The sequence below is a fragment of the Bos taurus genome, chromosome 17 (assembly GCF_002263795.3).
Source record: "Bos taurus isolate L1 Dominette 01449 registration number 42190680 breed Hereford chromosome 17, ARS-UCD2.0, whole genome shotgun sequence".
NCBI lineage: Eukaryota > Metazoa > Chordata > Mammalia > Artiodactyla > Bovidae > Bos > Bos taurus.
This window is the reverse complement of record NC_037344.1, coordinates 61896722-61916843: the sequence shown is the minus strand read 5'-3', so window position 1 is coordinate 61916843 and position 20122 is coordinate 61896722. Positions and strand designations below refer to the sequence as shown.

Below are 20122 nucleotides of genomic sequence, written 5' to 3'. Positions count from 1 at the left end.
CATCTCCAAAATATAAAACACAAAGCCTTGGTGTCCTGTTTACCTGAAGGGTATTCTGGTCAATGACCTGGAAAAGGGAGTGAGGTTTATTGTCAAAAGATACAGGCCGGTGGAGAAGACTGCCACTGCCAAAAGCAAGCCATCCTGGTTCCAGTTCCTCGTTCCGGCAGTACACAAAACCTCTGCGGGGGAAAAGGTACACAGGCTAAGTCAGCAGGTCAGGTCTGACACCCGACAATGAGCTACCACAGACAAAACTATACTTCCCTCCTCATTTCTTTTCAATGATTAAGTATACAAAACATCTGAAGGAGAATAAACATATTAACTTTGAGACTGACAAACTATGGCAAATATTAATTTCCCACAACAAATTGGAGAGGAGAAAAGGTTGGGGAAACAATCTAATTAAATATACATAAGGATCTCAAACTGTGGTTTCTTTTGGCAGCAATTCATAGATCTTATATCTCAACTGAAAAAAAAAAATCACTGCTGATCCAATGTCAAATCCAAGGACAAAGAGACTTAACTAGAAATACACCCATTTTTTGACATGGAGAAGTCACTAATATAGAAATTCTGATCATGGAGGGATTTTTGGCTAGAAGCTACAAACAATGATCTTAGGCTACCAAACTCAATTTCTATAGAGTCAAAAACAAAGCTGAAATGCATTAATAAAACCAGGAAAAGAAAGTGACAATAAGAGAAAGCCAGAATCATATGAAGTCATTCAGATTTGTTTAGTCACTAGTCAGTCTACAGGGAGTTAGCACGCACTCCCAGGTGTCTTCACCACAGATTTACGTAATGAGGAAAATGTTCCAGCCAAATTATTCAGCAAGTTCCATGCAACTGACCTGAGAGTACCATGTAATCCAGACCCCAATTTGCTTACTCCTCTTCCAACTGAGTTAGTAGTATACAGGTAAAGACCATCTGCCGTGAGACAGCGTCCCAAGTCAGCATCTGAAATCGTTTTTTCACAGGTAAATTATATACATGCTTTTTCTAATGAAATTATAAATGTGCTTTTTCTAATGAAAAAGCCATTAGGAGGCTGAGTGAAAGATAATTTCCCACTTTTAAGATAAGTGCTTCTTGAGAACTCCCTGGTGATCCAGTGATTAAGACTCAATGCTCTCATGGCGAGGGCCCCAAGTTTGATCCCTGGTCTCAGAACTAAGATCACCACAAGCTGTGGAGTACAGCCAAAAATAATAATAATAAAGTAAGTGCTTCAGTGTGACTTCCAGGGAAGACAGCTCAAACCCCTAAATCAAACTTCAAAATGCATGTAGGGTTAGGGACCAAGATCAGGGAAAGAGGTCAGACAGTTATTGTCAGAAGAATCTGGTTCAGTCTGCAAAAGATTTTTCTTTTTTCTTTCTGAATAGCAAAAATTCATTCCTAACTCTAATCTGAAATGACTAAGAATACAATACTTTCCCTAAGGAGTGCATAATAAAAAAAGGTAGAAGATTCAAGAGTTTGGGACACTTATTAGTTGACTTTGGACCTCTCTGAATTTCAGTTTCTGCAGCTCTAAGATGAAGACAGTATGTACCTTAAGAGTGACTGTGATGGTTGAATAAGACAATATAAGCAAACACCACACTGTTCTCTGGTACAAAGCCAGTGCCCCTTAAATGGCAAATGATATTATATTGATAGACTAATGATAATTTGAACTAGAATCTGCTCCTTGTGGATTTTTCCATCAAGAGATCCTAATTTTAAATTTCTGGAGTGTTGTGCTCAGTTGCTTCAGTCATGTCTGACTCTTTATGATCCTACAGACTGTAGCCGACCAGGCTCTTCAGTCCATGGGATCCTCTAAGAATACTGGAGTGGGTTGCCACACCTTCCTCCAGGGCATTTTCCTGATCAAGGGATTGAACCCACGTCTCCTGCTTTGTGGATGGATTCTTTACTGCTGGGCCATTGGGAAGCCCAAATTTCTGGAATGACACAGTACAAAAGTATAATACTGCTTCTATTTAAAAACAGCAATATATTTCCCTTTTGGTATATCTTCCCCAAGCTAAAACAAAGTTTCTCTCTGAATGATAGTAAATGGTTTACTAAAACATTCTAGAGAATTTACCTTAAAGAAAGAACATATAAATAAAACATTGTGCTTATTTTCAAAATCAATCCACTTACTATATTTAAGTGGAGTTTCTTTACTACTTGTCATATTAGAGGAAATTCAATGTCACAGCACTCAAATTGGTACTGAGTATGTGGTTGGGAAGATCCTCTAGAGGAAGAAAATGGCAACCCACTCCAGTATTCCTGCCTGGAGAATCCCATGGACAGAGAAGCCTGTCTGGTAGGCTACAGTCCATGGGGTTGCGAAGAGTCAGACACGACTGAAGCGACAGCACACATGCACATCCACATGCACATCCACATGTGATTATCTTAAAAATTCAGTCTACTAATCCAAGATAACTGAGACTTGTTCCTATTGGTTCTTCAAAAAACGGTTAAGTAGATCATCATTTTAAAAATACTAATTTCATTCCTTAAACATTTTAACTTACAACTTATAAATAGACACTTATTCACCATTATTTAGATTAAGGTCAAGGCCTTTTGAGTATGGATCTGACAGGGAGTGGGAGTGAAGGGGACAGAACAATAAATAAGATGGGCCAAAGCTGACACTTGCTGAAGCTGAGTGTTTACTATAGAATTTACTATAGAATTCTTTCAACTTCTGTGTATGTTGAATTTTTCCAGTATTAAAAGTTAAATAAGATTACATTTTAAATTTTTATAAGAAAAACATCCTCTAGCTAGAAGCAAAACCAAAGGTACAAGAGACTGAAGGGCATACAGATCAGCTTGATACCATCATCCTCAGTGAGAAATTACATGTCTGTGAGATTCTCTAGGCAAGAATACTGGGGAAGGTTGCCATGCCCACCTCCAGGGGATCTTCCCAACCCAGGGATCAAACCCATGTCTCTTATGTCTCTTGCATTGGCAAGTGGGTTCTTTACCACTAGCACCACCTGAGAAGCCCAAAAGGACTAAAGGAGAGAGTGAAGAAAAGGGTTTTGGTTTTATATGAATTTGTTTATTTCTGCCCATAATGTTTAAGAACTTCCTGGGCACTGCAGGTTTTCACTTCTCCTGTTGACTCTAATTGAGTCAGTGAAGGTAGTAACTCACATCCCAAAGTCTTGCCTGCTCCTCTCATCACTTTAGCATGATTATCTGGAATAAACAGGGGACCATGAAAAGGCACAGGCACCAGACAAGAGATGGGGGGTGGCCCATCGCTGAGACTGCACCCCATGCCCCTACGGTTATCTGAGAAAGTTGCCCCCATCAAGAGAATGAAATGAAAGGGTAGGGAGAATAGACTCTGAATCCCACCCTAAATTCTTAGACAACGTCAATTTCTTAGAGATCGTTCTAAAGCATTCCATTTCTAAATGGAAACGATTTCCTAGGGTTTTTTTAAAAATTCTTAACTTTTATCAGTTATGCAATATTTAATGATATAATCACAAGTACCATCTACAATAACAAACAGGTTTGGAAGCAAGGCGGACTCCTTGCAAGGCTGCAACTCCAGATGTGGAAGCAGCAGGACACAGACTATAAAAAGAGTGTATTGGCCTCATGGGTTGTGTGTGCCATGGCACACTGGTCAGTACATCCACCAAAGAAAGAAAGAGGCCTAATTCATCTGGCAAGTCAGTTAACTGCAGGACATTTCAGAGACCTTCTGCCATTTTCGCTGAGATCACAGAGTAAACAGATATGTAATAGTTGTGAAATTGTGTAAAAACACTTTAATCTCCTTTGTTTAAAGGAGATACTTCACAATTCATGCTCCTTTGAACAATCTTTTTTTTTTTTGCTTTTAGGACAAGAGGGTTCACCAACACACACACACAATAAATTACTCAAAGAAACAGAATCAGGCAGCAAGACCTGATACTCTACTCGTGGATATAAAAATGCAACTTAAGGCTCCCATGCCCAAATTTAAATACTCAGGAATCAATTTAAGTAACTCATGCCTCACTGGCAGGACTGTACAGATGATCCTTTTCCCTTGCGATAGTAAAACCTATCCATTTTCTTACCTCACTCAGTATCAGCTTTTATACTTTTACTGATAAAGCAGACAATGAATGCACTGTATAGGAAGCTTGAGCTCTTAATTAAAAGGAACACAGAGTCATATCTAAATCGTTTGCCACAATGATTTAAAACCACTCTTTTCATATCTTAATCTCAATCACAGGACCCAAACCCTTGCATTACCTTTATTTTCAGAACTGGAGCCAGTGTTGCTATCTGGTGCAGGCAGCATGTCTTCATACCCCCAGGATACTATATGTTTGCCACCAAGCAAACAGGAGGGGGATCCAGGCCCCCCTTCCAAAAGCAACAGCCTAAAAGAGGAAGGTAGAGAATCATAAAGACACTGACACCATCCATTCCAGCAAGAAGATAAAAGTCAATTTACCATCTCAAAGAGCAGAAAACTACAATAGTTCTACACAAATACTATGTATCTGAAAAGACATTCATGAAACTTATATTTTTACATTAAAAAATTATGAAGTGGTGCTTATAATAAATTTGTAGCTGTGTGTAAAAATGTATATATTTTACATGTATACATGTATGAGAGAAAGGAAGGGATGGAGAGAGAGGGGTATGAACTAGGAAATACATACAAATTTGGAGTGGTTATCTTTGAGTAGCGAAATTATGAACAACTTTCACTTTTTTTACTTTATATCTTAACATATTATCATCTTGAAATCTACAATAAAAATTCAAGACAAGCTATTGCATTTTTTTAATCCACTAAAATTAAAAAATGAAAAACAACATGCTTTTTTAAGAAGGAAAAAACAAAATTCTTACTTACAATGATTAGAATAGCACACTTACTTAAAAACATGAGTCATTAATTGATTAAAAAAAAAGAGTTTAGCAATTTACTTATTGGAAGAGCTTTAATTCTCCAGGCTCACTTGTGTAGGAGGAGGGTGAGGATCTAAAGTGACAGCTTACCTATACAGCACATCCGCTACAGGCAGGGACCCTACATCAGTCTGTTTCTGTAATAGATGGACTGTATGAACAAAAGTTTTCAATGATCCCCTAAAAAAAGAGGGAACAGAAAATCACTGAAATTGAAATGTCAAATAATAAGGTTGTTGATGTCAATGTTATTAATCACATGGGAAGCTTCCAAAATAAGTCTGTGTCTGCTGAGCAACTGAGCATGTACACATGCTGCCAGTCAGTAGATGCGTTGTACAAAATATCAGATATACTTGCCTCTTTCCATGCTGGTTCTTCTTGTATTTGCAAAAGTAAATTATCTCCCCCTAACATGAAAGTTCAAAACAGAAAGCTCAAGCACAAAGAACAGGTGGTGATTATGACTGGATACTCTTTCATCAAGTCAATCTCTAGTCTAGAGGACAGATTTCATCGGAAGAGGTTACATTTAAAGTCTAGCAGTATTTCCAGGCTTAAATTTTTTAATATCTTTGTTAAGTTCATCCATTTTACATCTCACCAACCCCCATCACATTAAATATGACCAAAAAGAAAAACATTCAAATAATACTTTGTGCTGAAGGGTATTCCTTCTGCTTTCCCCTGCTGTGAAGTATGTGATTGTAATGTTTGCAGAGCTCACAAAGACCCGATTTCCTTTTGGTTCCAAATGCTTGAAGGCCTGGGAAGTCTGTAATACAGTCAGCAGGATCTAAAAGAAGGTGCTTTTAAGATGTACAAGACTTACCTGGCCAGGTCCCAAGTATAAATCACCTTAAGAACATTTCCTGAACTAAATGATCATGGGTATCAGATGGGCTGACTTCAGACTGCTGCCTTATTTCTCTTAGCCAAGGCTTTAATTGCTAGGTATCATGTGCCTAAACCTCACAAGAAATGAAATACCCAACAGAGGATCAAGGAGGCCTAGAGTCCTCCTCTTAATTGTCCCCTTCCCTATCTCTGGTGTTCAAAAGAATCAAAGCCAAAGAACCATAATGGCAGGGAGGCAGCAGATAGAGTGTAAAAGCACAAGCTGGGAGAAAAGACCCCTAGGCTCCGAAACCAGGCTCTGGCACTCACCAGCGGCATCATCTCAGTCCTGTTGCCAAACTTCTATAGGTTTTTACTTCATCATCTGTCCAACAAGGATACCTCCCTGGGTTACAACGAGGTTAAAATTAACGGGCAAGGGCACACTGGAATATCTAAAACCAGTAAGCCAACTGTAAGATATTACTGGCTGCCAGATTCAGACATTAGAGTAAAATTTAGACTCCATCCGCGGCTCCTAAGCCCCAACATGGTCTGGACCCTCCTCTCCCACCTCCCCTTCTACCACTGCATTCCAGCCCCCTGCTCACTTTGCTGTCCCTCAGCTACCCCAAGGACAGGAGGATGATCAGATTTGTGCTGCTTGCTGCTCCTCTTGCCTGGAACTCCCTGTTACTGGCTTTTTTGTGTGGCTGGCTCTGTGTCAACTGTCTAGGCCTCAGCTCAAATGTTATCTCTTCAGTAAGGTCTTCCCTGGCATCTCTAGCTAATGCTGGCCTCTACCTCCTCTTAAGTTATTCTCTATTAGCAAAATATCCTGATTTGTCTTCTTACTATGAATATCTTTCTCTGGAAATTATCCTATACATTCATTCATTGCTAGATGTCTGTCTCTCTCTCACGTAAACTTTGCAATCTTAGGGACCATCTACTTTGTTCACTGCTATGTTCCTACTGCCTAGAAGAGTCCCTTGCCTGTGGTAAATGAGCAATAATGACTGACAAAATGCAATCTACTCAACTGTAAAATTAGAGATCATGAGTCACCCACTGTGAGTCACTATTTCTCTAAGACCTAGCAAGGTTCCTGGCACATCAGAAGTGTTCAATAAATGTTAGCTAATTGAAATGAATGAATATCTTCAAAATAATTTTTTGGAAACACTGTTCTGTCTTTGAGAGCATCAATCTCAAAAGTTCAATAATATGCTCCTAAACACGTCATTAAAAGAGATAATCCAACCCTGAAAAGCATATGACTTCTGAGGTAAATAAAGTCCAGACAAGGTGATAATATTAGCAACAGAATGTAGGCACTATCTAAGACAAAAACAACACACACACACACACACATCCAAGAAGAAGAAAATGAAAACACTCATTTCTGCTGGATGGACTTTGGAATCTCAAGTACACGAAGCAATTTCAATAACCATCTGTTGGTTCAGACTAAATTAGGGCACAATAAAAAAGTGAGTTTTATGACCCCATGTTTATTAAAACATCTGAAAGTAAAGAGTTGGTAGTTATTCCAAACATCCTAAATCTGTCTAAAGATAGACAAAAAAATTTCCCAAAGTAGGACTTTTGCATTAATAACAAATCTATTTAGGGCTCAAAACTGTCTTCTGCATATCCAAAAATTAATAAATAAATCCAATATAAAGCCTTTACAGGGAAACTCATTTTGGTACCACCCAATAACGTCTCCAGAATTAAGCTCATGTCAGGATTTCCATAATCAACTACAGTCTTCCAGGATCTAAAAGTAGGCTACGACAGTTTGCTCAGGGCAAAGAAACTGACAATACATGTTGGTGCCATTTTGCCTTAAAAACAGCTTGAGATTGAACCATCTGAAGGTCAACTTTGAATCCATAAAAATAGAGGAAGGAGTCTAAGGCCTTCGTAATCCTCCAAGAAGTTACCCACATTTGCTTTGCTAACAAAAGGAAGAACTCAATCAAAGAAAAAATTTTGAAGGGAGAGGGACAGATTAGAACATTAACCTGTCAGACCATGGTCCTAATGGTCCCTAGACAATTAGGTTAGAAGAAAGCAAAGGCAGTGAACCTTTTCTTCACAAATATGTGAGAGGGATCAACAGTTTACTGAGCAGGAGAATTAAGAAATCCTCTCCTGGAAAAGTAACTCCAAGAATATTTCTTATTGACGGTTATCAATGACATCAACTTACATGCGAAGGACAGTACACTATTAAAAATCTTATACACACACACACACACACACACACATATATGTATACATACACAGAGAGATCTTTCAATCAGATTGATGGAGCCAAGCATCAAGGTCCAGAAATATAATTTGTGACCATATCTGTGTGACCGAGTCCAGGTGAGTAATAACCCATTCACTGACACACTCCTTACAGACACGTGTCACAAAAAAATTTAAATGCTCTACACATTTTTTTCACTGTCCTTCTGGGAGAAATATAGATATAACATCCTCCACTAACCACTGGATGTAAAACACAAATCATCTAAGGGTAAGTAGATAATGGCAAGTGTTAATTCTCCATTTTAAACTGTTTAAGCTGTTATCATGATATAACACAAAGCAAGACCTTGAACTTGGGTTCCAGCTCCAACTCCTGGTGCCAAGTTTTGTTGAAAACATCTTAGGCACTGTCAAGGCTGTGAAATTCAATACTGAAAACAAAGAAGGACTTCTGAATGTTAAGACTTCCATCAAATATGCTTGCTCACTCATTCACTCACCCAACCCAGGCAGCAGCAGTCACAAGGTCACCAGGGGGTACCTTTGATTTTCCTTACCTGGCACATGCCAAAGCCACGAGGGCAGCAGCAGCATTTTCTTTTTGCTTATGTGGGATGTGTTGGCCTGTGTCAGAAGTCTCCTCTAGCCAGGAGCACAGCAAAGTTTCAATTCCATTGAGACAGTCAGCAGGCTCCTTGGTCAGGCTCAAAGGCTGGCAGTCGCGAAGGCAGTTCAATAGCACCTCAGCAGTGATGTTACAGAGAGAGGGGTCTGTTCTACTCTGGGACTGAATAAGGGGGAAGACCAGCAGGAGCCCCATCCTTGATGTGAAGGGAGCTTGCTCGGGTTGCTGCAACAAGCCCTGGCGTTTGAGCAAGGCCAAAGTTTCTTCATCACCTGAACTCTCCCTTTCATGCTGTTCTTCCAAGGCCAGCTGGCGCTGGGCATTCCACAGTCCTCGCAAGGCATTCAGGCGGTATTCCAGCAGGCGGGCATAGGCGTTGCTCTGATTCCCACAAACAGAGCGCAGACGTTCTGCTAATTCCGTTGGGTTCTTGGTCTCAAATGTTAAAATCTAAGGAAAGAACCAGTAGAGAGGAAGTTGCTATGTATTGCTTCCACCACCACTCTCATCTATGATAAGAGTAAATCTATCCACTGGTATCTAAAAATGGTCCACATCACGGCAGCCTGGATGGAAGGAGAGTTTGGGGGAGAATGGATACTTGTATATATATAGCTGAGTTCCTTTGCTGTCCACCTGAAACTATCACAACATTGTTAACTGGCAATACCCCAATACAAAATTAAAGTTTAAAATTAAAATTTTAAAGTTAAAAGTTAAAAAAATGGTCCACATCAAAAAATCTTTTGTGACCAAATATGAAAATGTGTGCTATAAAGCCAGGCTGTTGATGGAGATTTTCTTTTCTTGGCATTTCTGCTAATGTTACTATTAAAAGTGAGATTAGAACCTGAATCATGAAAATAGTTAAATATGGAAGTCAAAGTTAATTTGAATAACTTATCTTAGAAAGCTGAGGCATAAATATTTATTCAATCAATTTACAAACCTGTCTCTAACTTCTATTACCAATTAGATTGTCAATAAAAATAGAACAAGTTTCATCTTCAAAATCTAAAATACCTATTAATAAATGATTGCTTATTATTCTCTCCGCTTGAGGAGCATTCCACTCTTACTACTGTTAATCCATTATTTCAATTGGTGACATCATAAATAGATTTATACAGTTCTCATTGATAGCAGAACCACTATTTTCTTTCCAAAAACATACAATTATCAGGAGACCTCCTTGAGATTTTCAGCAGCTGGGGAAATAATAAAACCTCAATCAACTAAGAAATAGATACTAAGATAAAGAATCAAACTAAATTTATGATGCAAAGAGTTTATACACGGAAGTTTGACTAAGTTAAGATGAATAGACTGTTATAACCAGCAAATAAAGGCAGGCACTCCTGAAGCAAGCATATTAAAATAGATTATCAGCCACCAGAGGTGTCTGGTTCTCAGTAGACCAGAAAGTCAGGATGGGAAGAGGCTTGGAACAAAAGCAAAGAAAATGCTGTCAAGTCATTGGCACTGGGATTTTAAAGGGTCATAGGTCATTCTATTTTGCTCATAAACTGCAAAATCCTTTTTTTTAACCTCAAATTTTGCCCTTAAATCCTGTAACTGCCTAGCTTAGCTATACATGCAAGCCACTAAACTAAAAAAATGTTCAGTTTAAAAAAACATTCTAATTCAGAAAATTAACTACATGTATATCTCATTTAACTGATTTAAAAAAATAGTCAACCCAGTTAAAAGCAACCAATTCAAACTTCAGTGCCAATGTCAGGTCAGAAATAATATCCAAATGCCATAACATTTCAACCAACAACTTAGCAATAAAAAGAAATGAACTACTGATCCCCACAACCTCAGTGAATCTCAATGGCATTTTGTTGAGTGAGAGAAATCAATTTCAAAAGGTTCCATCTGCATGATTCTATTTATTACTTCCTGGGGAAAAAAATGTATAGGGATTAAAAAAAACAGATCAATGGTTGCCAGAGGTTGGGGTACATGCAGGGTGTGACTATTTAGGGAGAGTATAAGAAGGTTCATGAAGACAAACTGTTCTATACCTTGAACAGCACTGGTGGTCACATGAATCTTACATGTGCTAAGTGGTTGCATGAATCTTACATGTGTTAAGTGGTTACATGAATTAATATATGTGTTAAGAGTCATAGCACTGTACTTACCCCCCCAAAAAATGTCCATTTTACCATACGATAATTTTTAAACAAAATTTTTAAAAGTTCTAACCAGGCAATAGTTGTATTCAACTAGGTATCACTGGGTAAAGCTATATTGCAAATCATATTATTAAAAATAAGAACTAGGGACATTTCTACTTAGTTTTTACTAAAGAGTATCAAACAGATGATTATAATGTCCTTTACCATCAAGTCATACAAATTTCATCATCCCACCCTTTTGTCTAGATTCAAACACAAATTACACTTTTGATTATTTTTCACAAATGGTAACAGATAAAACAACTACAAATTCCTTTAGAAAGGATCGCATTTCAGAGGTGACTATCTACCCTGAAGTAATCATACCTAAGGAAGCTAGCTTGCCTATTTTCTTTTTAAGATCTCCCCTCAAAAAGTCAGTAACCAGCTTCCACCATCATGGTTAACAATCAAAGATGGAGATACTTTTAATGTGAAAAACCACAGAATTTTAAATTTGGTCATCTCAAGTTATGAAGGTCTAAACAAATTTTGTTACATTTTTTTTAAATTTTATTTTATTTTTAAACTTTACATAATTGTATTAGTTTTGCCAAATATCAAAATAAATCCGCCACAGGTATACATTTGTGATTTCTACCCAGTAAAACCCTTTGATACACAATACATATGCACTCCAGATACATTTTTACTTATGCTACACTGAGCAGCTACTTATGTTATATGAAGCAACTCCTGAAAAATTCAATATAGGCTTTTATTGGACACAAGAATCAAACAACAATTCAGTATCATTCAGTTCAGCCGCTCAGTTGTGTCTGACTCTTTGCGACCCAAGAACTGCAGCCCTCCAGGCTTCCCTGTCTATCGCCAACTCCCAAAGCTTGCTCAAACTCATGTCCAGCGAGTCGGTGATGCCATCCAACCATCTCATCCTCTGTCATCCCCTTCACGTCCTGCCTTCAATCTTTCCCAGCATCAGGATCTTTTCTAATGAGTCAGTTCTTCACATCAGGTGGCCAAAGTATTGGAGCCTCAGCTTCAGCATCAGTCCTTCCAATGAATATTCAGGACTGATTTCCTTTAGGATTGACTGATTTGATCCCCTTGCTGTTCAAAGGACTCTCAAGAGTCTTCTCTAAACACAGTTCAAAAGCATCAATTCTTCGGCGTTTAGCTTTCTTTACAGTCCAACTCTCACATCCATACATGACTACTGGAAAAACTATAGCTTTGACTAGACAGGCCTTTGTCAGCAAAGTAATGTCTCTGCTTTTTAATATGCTGTCTAGGTTGGTCATAGCTTTCCTTCCAAGGAAGAAGCATCTTTTAAATTTCATGGTTGCAGGCACCATCTGCAGTGATTTTGGAGTCTAAGAAAATAAAGTCTGTCACTGTTTCCATTGTTTCCCGATCTGTTTGCCATGAAGTGATGGGACCAGATGCCATGATCTTAGTTTTTTGAATGTTGAGTTTTAGGCCAGCTTTTTCACTCGCCTCCTTCACTTTTAAGAGGCTCTTTAGTTCCTCTTTGCTTTCTGCCATAAGGGTAGTGTCATCTGCATATCTGATGTTGATATTTCCCCATGCAATCCTGATTCCAGCTTGTGCTTCATCTAGCCTGGCATTTCACATGATGTACTCTGCATGTAAGTTAAATAAGCAGGGTGACAGTATACAGCTTTGATGTACTCCTTTCCCAATTTGGAACCAGTCCATTGTTCCATGTGTGGTTTTAACTGTTGCTTCTTGACCTGCATAAAGATTTCTCAAGAGGCAATTAGGGGCTTCCTTGATAGCTCAGTTGGTAAAGAATCCACCTGCAATGCAGGAGACTCCAGTTCAATTCCTCCTGGAGAAGAAATAGGCTACCCACTCCAGTATTCTCGGGCTTCCCTTGTGGCTCAGCTGGTAAAGAATCACCTGCAATGCGGGAGATCTGGGTTTGATCCGTGGGTTGGGAAGATCCCCTAGAGAAGGGAAAGGCTACCCACTCCAGTATTCTGGCCTGGAGAAGTCCATGGGGTCGCAAAGAGTCAGACACAACCAAGCAACTTTCAATAAGGTGGTGTGGTATTCCCATCTCTAAGAATTTTCCATAGTTCATTGTGATCCACACAGTCAAAGGCTTTTTAGCATATTCAATGAAATAGAAATAGATGTTTTTCTGGAATTCTCTTGCTTTTTCTATGATCCAATGGATGCTGCCAATTTGATCTCTGGTTCCTCTGCCTTTTCTAAAGTAACATTGCTGCTGCTGCTGCTGCTAAGTCGCTTCAGTTGTGTCCGACTCTGTGAGACCCCACAGATGGCAGCCCACCAGGCTCCCCTGCCCCTGGGATTCTCTGGGCAAGAACACTGGAGTGGGTTGCATTTCCTTCTCCAATGCATGAAAGTGAAAAGTGAAAGTGAAGTTGCTCAGTCATGTCCGACTCTTAGGGACCCCATGGACTGTAGACCACCAGGCTCCTCCGTCCATGGGATTTTCCAGGCAAGAGTACTGGAGTGGGTTGCCATTGCCTTCTCCGAAAGTAACATTAAACTCAACTATTTACTTTTATTACTAAATGCTTCTGAAATTTGTTCCTTCATGTTTCATAAAATGATGTATATGGCAGAATCTGAGGTTAACTTCAAATATTATCTGAAAAAATACATACTACTACATTTTTCTGATGGTTCTATTTCTTACAAGCACTTTAGTTATATTTTTAGCATTCCACTTGAAAGACAAATATTCTGAAAGGATTTGATTAACCAAATAATACATAATATACACACTTAAGTGACTGTTATGTTTATTGATTTAGCAGTACCTAAAGCACACTATGCTTTCAGAAATCCATTAGGTTACTCAGCATTATCCATTTCAATGGCCTCTTATGAAAACTAAGAACTGTCTGATATGCTGCTGTTTTTAAGAATTCTAAAGTTTGAAAGTCATGGCCTAAAATCATTTTATAAAGAGAAAGAGATCATACCTTTGGGTTTTAGTGAGTTAGCTATGGAGGATCTTTTCTGGTACTTGCGAATATTAAATAATTTGTCTCTGATGCTCATATAAAACCACTACTCTTAGTAACAGTTCTTGATCAAGAAGATAAAAGACCAAAATATCATTAGAAAATTAAATTTTTTTTTAAAAAAGGAAAAAGGCTATTTCAGGAAAAGGGAAGATCCCTGACACCTTTAATCAGAAGACAGGTTTACTAACTGTACGTTGGTGACAATGCTGATGTCACCAAAGTATTAAGGGAATGACACTCAAAATATTAACTCAAAGCCTTAATGTAATTTTTCATCATACATGACATATATGTTTTGAAGCTAAAAAACAATCATTCTGGAAAGCTGAGAGAAAGGAGGCAAAATATTCTTTACCAGCCATATCTAGCTTTGAACAAGACTCCAGTATCGACAGAAGAGTTAGAGAGGATTGTATCATTTTAATCAACTTTTTTTTCATTTGGGAAACACAGAACATATACCTACCAGTCATGATGCGAAATATGGTAGGACTAAGCATACCTTATTGTATGCTAAATAATAAGAGGCTTTTCGGGTAATAGAAAATATTGTATATACACATTAGGAAATTAACTAGACTAATAAATCAGTAGAAAAATCAAGATTAGGGAATGAACTACTATACCCTCCTAAATGTAAATCTCAATTTCCATATACTTTGCTGTTCAGAATACCAGAGATGTAATTCTCTAAAAGGGTCAATATGTAGCTAAAACATATATAATCTCCTACCTCTCAAAGAAACAGAAAGCAAACCCATTTCTAAGTTATCCAAAAGAAACATTCCAGAAATAAAAACACACAGAGAGATTTTCACTGCAGTCTTATCACAGTGGAAAAAGTAGAAGCAATTTCAAAATTCAGAAGTGTTCAATTAAATTATATCATAATGGAGTATTGTAGAATAAAAATAATTAAAACTATACAACAATAAAAAGCAGTATAAAAATTGTATATGCCCTATAATAAGGTAAAACATTCTTATTCAATTTTGAAATGTCATTAATATTTGAGGTAATATAAACAGGTGGGTTTTTTCCCACTATTGAAAAAAAACTGTGATGACAAGTTAAATAGTTTATATTGAGGAAAAGTAGTCATAACTAGAGCTGGTATTTTACAGCAGCAAGCACTGTCTTTAATAACTCCTAGTCAAACAAATGGTAGCTGATATAATCAACATTGGGGGATGTATCTGACAAAGCACAAGCGTAAGGACCACAGGGAGTGTTTTCTTTAAATCAGTTCATTAGGCCCATCTATTGTACTTCAGCAGCAGTTTTTCTCACCGTAGGGCTCGTTAGGCGGAAGACTGTGGTGGGATGGGGGAGACCACCACAGATGCTGAGAACTATCAGTGAACAATAAAACTGTTCATTCTCCAAAAAGAAACGAGATTTAAAACTCAGGATCACGGAAGCTCCAAATAAATTATTACACTCCCTAGTATGAATAAATTATTATACTCCCTAGTAAGGTTCATTAACTGATTCAATTCATTATATGAACCTGTCAGCATAAAATGAATTTATACATGAATTATTCCAAAGCAGATTGAACTGGCCCAACTTGCAACCCCAGGACAAAACTTTTCAGTAGTCAACAGAATACCAAAATTCTCTCAAACATTAGAGTGAGTTTTTAAACCCTTTTATAGATTTTCCTACAATTTTTTTTTACATTATGAAGATGGCAGTTATGGTCAAATTGAATTGCATCTGGCAACTCAAAGATCAGAAAGATTTTATGTGAACCAAGTAAGTGAATCAAGAATCAAAGGATGGAACTCTATCTCTAATACAAAAGCCTAAATCAAAAGTGGATCCGTTATCAATTAAATTAGACCCTGAAGCTGCACAACCTTATTCAGTCTTGTATGTATTCAAACTCTCATCAGCATCTATTTTTAAAACGGTCTTAACTGATAACCACGATTAAATTTCACACTTTAATTCATGAGTTTTAGCCCTTAGCTTGGTGCCAAAACTAGGAATGGACTCTGCCTTGTTACCAGGCTAATTAGCTTTGGCTCTGTTCTGGAACTCCAGCACGTGGTGATTTCTCCCAAATCGCTGGATAAACTGAGAGCAGTTTTTATTGAGAGCACAACTGTTAGAACTCTGAGGACTCCTAAATGTAAGAAATCACTGTTCAAATTCTTTTTGCATAAAAGTTCCATCTTATCCTAATCCCTGCCTAGTTTTCATCTCTGTCATGTTCTATGACCAGGGTTCTATTTTTCCATCTCCCTGCTAATGTGGCCTGAATATCCTATACCACTAAGTTTAAATCCTACCTATCATTTAGAACTCAGCTCTGCTCCACCATCAACTTTGAAACACACTTTTCTTCCTCTCACTTCCCCTTCCGAGAATAACCTTTTATTATTAGTTGCTTTATAAGTTTTGTGGCTAAGTCATGTCTAATTCTTATGACCCCAGGGACTATAGCCCACCAGGCTCCTCTGTCCATGGGATTTCACAGGCAGGAATACTGGAGTGGGTTGACATTTCCTTCTCCAGGGGATCTTCCTGACACAGGGATCAAACCTGAGTCTCCTGCATTGCAGGCAGATTCTTTACCTACTGAGCCATCAGGGAAGTCCCAGAAAACCTTTTGGTATTCCCATATTATCTAGGACATACCTCTATCAAAGGGTCAGATACAAACTCTAAGAGAAAATGTGCCTGCTATTTCAACAGATGTATCAAAGATTTGTTTTTAAATATTTATTTTTATTTATTTATTTGGCTGCAGCTCATTGCAGGCAAGTGAGACCTTTAGCTGAGGCATGGGAACTCAGTTGCAACATGCGGGATCTAGCTTCCTGACCAGGGATGGAACCCTGCATTGTGAGCATGGAGTCTTAACCACTGGGCAACAAGGAAAGTTCCTCAATGAATTTGTTTTTCTCCCTATACCACTTCATATTACTTTGTTTTTAATTTTTAAACTTTTTTTTAATTGGAGGATACAACAGTGTTGATTTCTGCTGTACAACAATATGAATCAGCTATACCTATACATATATCCCCTCCCTTTTCAGTCTCCCTCCCACCCCCATCCCAGCCTCAGTGATTTGTTTTTAATAAATGATGTCTGCCGGGAGCTATCTCCCGGCATATTGCATACTGAGTGCAGCACTTTCACAGCATAATCTTTCAGGATCTGGAATAGCTCAACTGGAAGTCTATCACTGCCAGGAGCCAGTGTGAGGAACTCCGTCCGTGGCAAAGGTCATGAGGAAGGAGGCTCGGCATCCGCAAAGGCGGGATCGAGCCTCAGGAGTCCCCCTGGAAATTCTCAAGCATCTACCCCCAAAACCAGAGTCTGCCTACTTTCTGCTTTGTGCTCTCACCTACACCTCTGACTTTATGGGGGGGGCTGTCCCCCACTACCTCTCTCTGAAAAAAGAGTTAACTTATAGCTCCAGTTAATAAAGTTCCTGGGTGTGATAGTGTTTCAACCTACAAACTCCTTTGGAAGTCCTCTAGCCTGCCTGAATAGGTTTTTCTGGCCACATGTGATTGCTCAGAGCCTCCCAACTGTGAGAGGCATGAGATGTTCTAAACTGTCTAAATACAGAGTCCTTTGAGCAGTTAAAAGATTGATTAGAAATTGTATTGGTGAAGGGTTTTTCACTTGTTGGGCCAATGTTTGCTGCTAAGTCTCCATATCCCTTATCTGCTGTGTCCCTGGCAGTGTATTGATTAATATAATTGGTGTAAGTAGTACCTTTAATGTTTGTAACCTTGGACCCTTGAGTTAATTCTTTTTCTTGTTACAGCCCACCATACCTTTGCCCTATAGGAATGCAACTTTAATGCTTTTGGAGGGTGGCGCCTGACTAATCACCTTTAGAGAAAAATAAGTTTTCTGAAGAAAGGGTCTTAAAATGTTAAAAGGCCTCCGGGCCAGAAGATGATGCAAATCACCTAAACTTTTGCATATGATAAGTTTGCAGGAAGAAAGCCTGGCTTACTGCATGACTCTACCCCTTCCCCCATTATCCTCTATGTATAACTTAAGGTATAAAAACTACTTTGAAAAATAAGGTGCGGGCCTTGTTCATGGAAACTTGGTCTCCCCATGTCCTTTCTCTCACCTGGCTGAATTATTCAGCCTATTTTCTCCACTGAATTTCCTCACTGAGCTATCCTTATTTCAGTCTCTTTTCTCCACTGAATTTCTTCACTGAGCTATCCTTATTTAACCACTCTTTATATCCTTAATTAACGTTTAATTAAGCAATTGTTTCCTGATCTTCGCCAATGCTGTCCCCGCTTCGAATTCCCTGGATCCACCGGCAGATGTCCATGAAGGAAATGTAGTGAGTGGTATGTAGAGTGACTCTTCAAAGTTGATCTGAGGCATAGAGTCCAAATCTAAAAATTTCTCCATGTTACAAAATCATTTTTTTTCACCAAAGTCTTGACAAAACCAATACAAATCATCCCTCTATGCTTAGTAATCAACAGAGTAAAATTTGGAGAAAGATGTAGAAATGAACTCTCAAAATGGTTTCAATGCTATTATAAATTTTATTATTTTTTCTATTTAAAGAAAAAAGATAACTATGCAAAGACTAACTTTACTTGTTATTGCTTGAATTACATATTTAATGAAAAGACTATCATTGTGACATATTCACTAAATGCTTAGCATAAATATCTTAGTAAGAAAGCCACTGATGACAATTTAAAAATACAAAAATATAACAACTTGAAAAAGGAAATTATGCAGCCCCCAAGATGTATAATACACTCTACTATAATGTTATTTAAATCTGTACCCCTATTTCAACTGTGAACTCTGAAAGAGGGAACCATGTCTTATTCATACTTGTATCAGTGTCTGGCATATAAATGTTTGATAAATTAATGAATGAGAAGATACATAAATTCCAAGAATAATGCTCTTAGGATGTACAGCTGGTTCCCACTGTTACATCCAAGTAACCTTCCCTCATTTGGACTAATTATATTTCTGCCTTCTGGAGCAATGGAAAATAACTATTCCTCTTCTATGTAAGAATCTTCTAATTAGATGAAGAAAATATATGCGACAGAGGAGGGAACATGAGATATGAGTTAGGGTAGTTGCTTTTAACCGTGGCTAAACATTGAGAACTGCCTTGAGAGCTTTCAGATAATATTTAATGGGCCCCACCCCAGCCCGATTAACTCAAAATATCTAGGCTTTTGTTTTGCTTAACTTCAGAGGTGAATGAGATACACAGCCAAAATTACAAACCACTGAGTTAAGGAAACTAAGTTCTAGCTGAGCCTCTGCAAATAATTCTCCACTTAGTCATTTTACTTATATTCTCTCAGTCTGTGTTTCTACATTTATAGAAATGAGGGGTTTACACCATTAAGATCAAAGGAAATCATGTACAGAGAGTGCTCTGAAAAATCCGAAATCTGATGGAACCCTGATCTAGAAGTGAGATCCAGAGATAAAGTTACAGGAAATTTAGACGACAGAAAAAAACATGTTGAACTATACCAGGCAGGTGCAATAAGTATAAACTCAGCAGGGGCCACAGGACTGGAAAAGGTCGGTTTTCATTCCAATCCCAGAGAAGGGCAATGCCGAAGAATGTTTAAACTACCATACTATTGCACTCATTTCACATGTAGTAAGGTTATGCTCAAAAATCCTTCAAGTTAGGCTTCAGCAGTATGTGAACTGAGAACTTCCAATATACAAGCTGGGTTTAGAAAAGGCAGAAGAACCAGAGATCAAATTGCCAATATTCTTCAGATCATAGAAGAAAGCAAGGGAATTCCAGAAAAACATCTACTTCACTGACTATGCTAAAGCCTTTGACTGTGTGGATCACAATTTACTGTGGAAAATTCTTCAAGAGATGAGAATACCAGACCACTTATCTGTCTCCTGAGAACCTTTATGCAGGATAAGAAGCAACAGTTAGAATCAGACATGGAACAACTGACTGGTTTCTGATTGGGAAAAGAGTATGACAAGGTTGTATATTGTCACCCCACTCATTTAACTTCTATGCAGAGTACATAATGAGAAATGCCAGGCTGGATGAAGCACAAGCTGGAATCAAGAATGCCGGGAGAAACATCAACAACCTCAGATATGCAGATGATACCACTCTAATGGCAGAAAGTGAAGAGGATCTAAAGAGCATCTTGATGAGGATGAAAGAGGAGAGTGAAAAGGCTGGCTTAAAACTCAACATTAAAAAACTAAGACCATGACATCCGGCCCCATCATATCATGG

General features: G+C 38.2%; 1 protein-coding gene across 8 annotated transcripts in view; it reads right to left on the bottom strand.

Annotated features, from left to right (window-relative positions):
- Nucleotides 1-20122, bottom strand: part of HECTD4 (HECT domain E3 ubiquitin protein ligase 4) — a 170620-nt gene that overhangs the window by 107957 nt on the left and 42541 nt on the right. For 7 of the 8 annotated variants that reach the window (XM_024977763.2, XM_015475527.3, XM_010814059.4 and 4 more), the window contains exons 2-6: nt 8625-9142; nt 5056-5145; nt 4294-4424; nt 864-972; nt 44-182 (exon numbers count right to left, since the gene is read on the bottom strand). In XM_024977763.2, the coding sequence (XP_024833531.1) occupies nt 44-182; nt 864-972; nt 4294-4424; nt 5056-5145; nt 8625-9142 (987 nt within the window). Of the gene's footprint in view, nt 1-43; nt 183-863; nt 973-4293; nt 4425-5055; nt 5146-8624; nt 9143-20122 lie in introns of those variants that run through there. The other variant, XM_059876404.1, reaches the window with a different exon arrangement.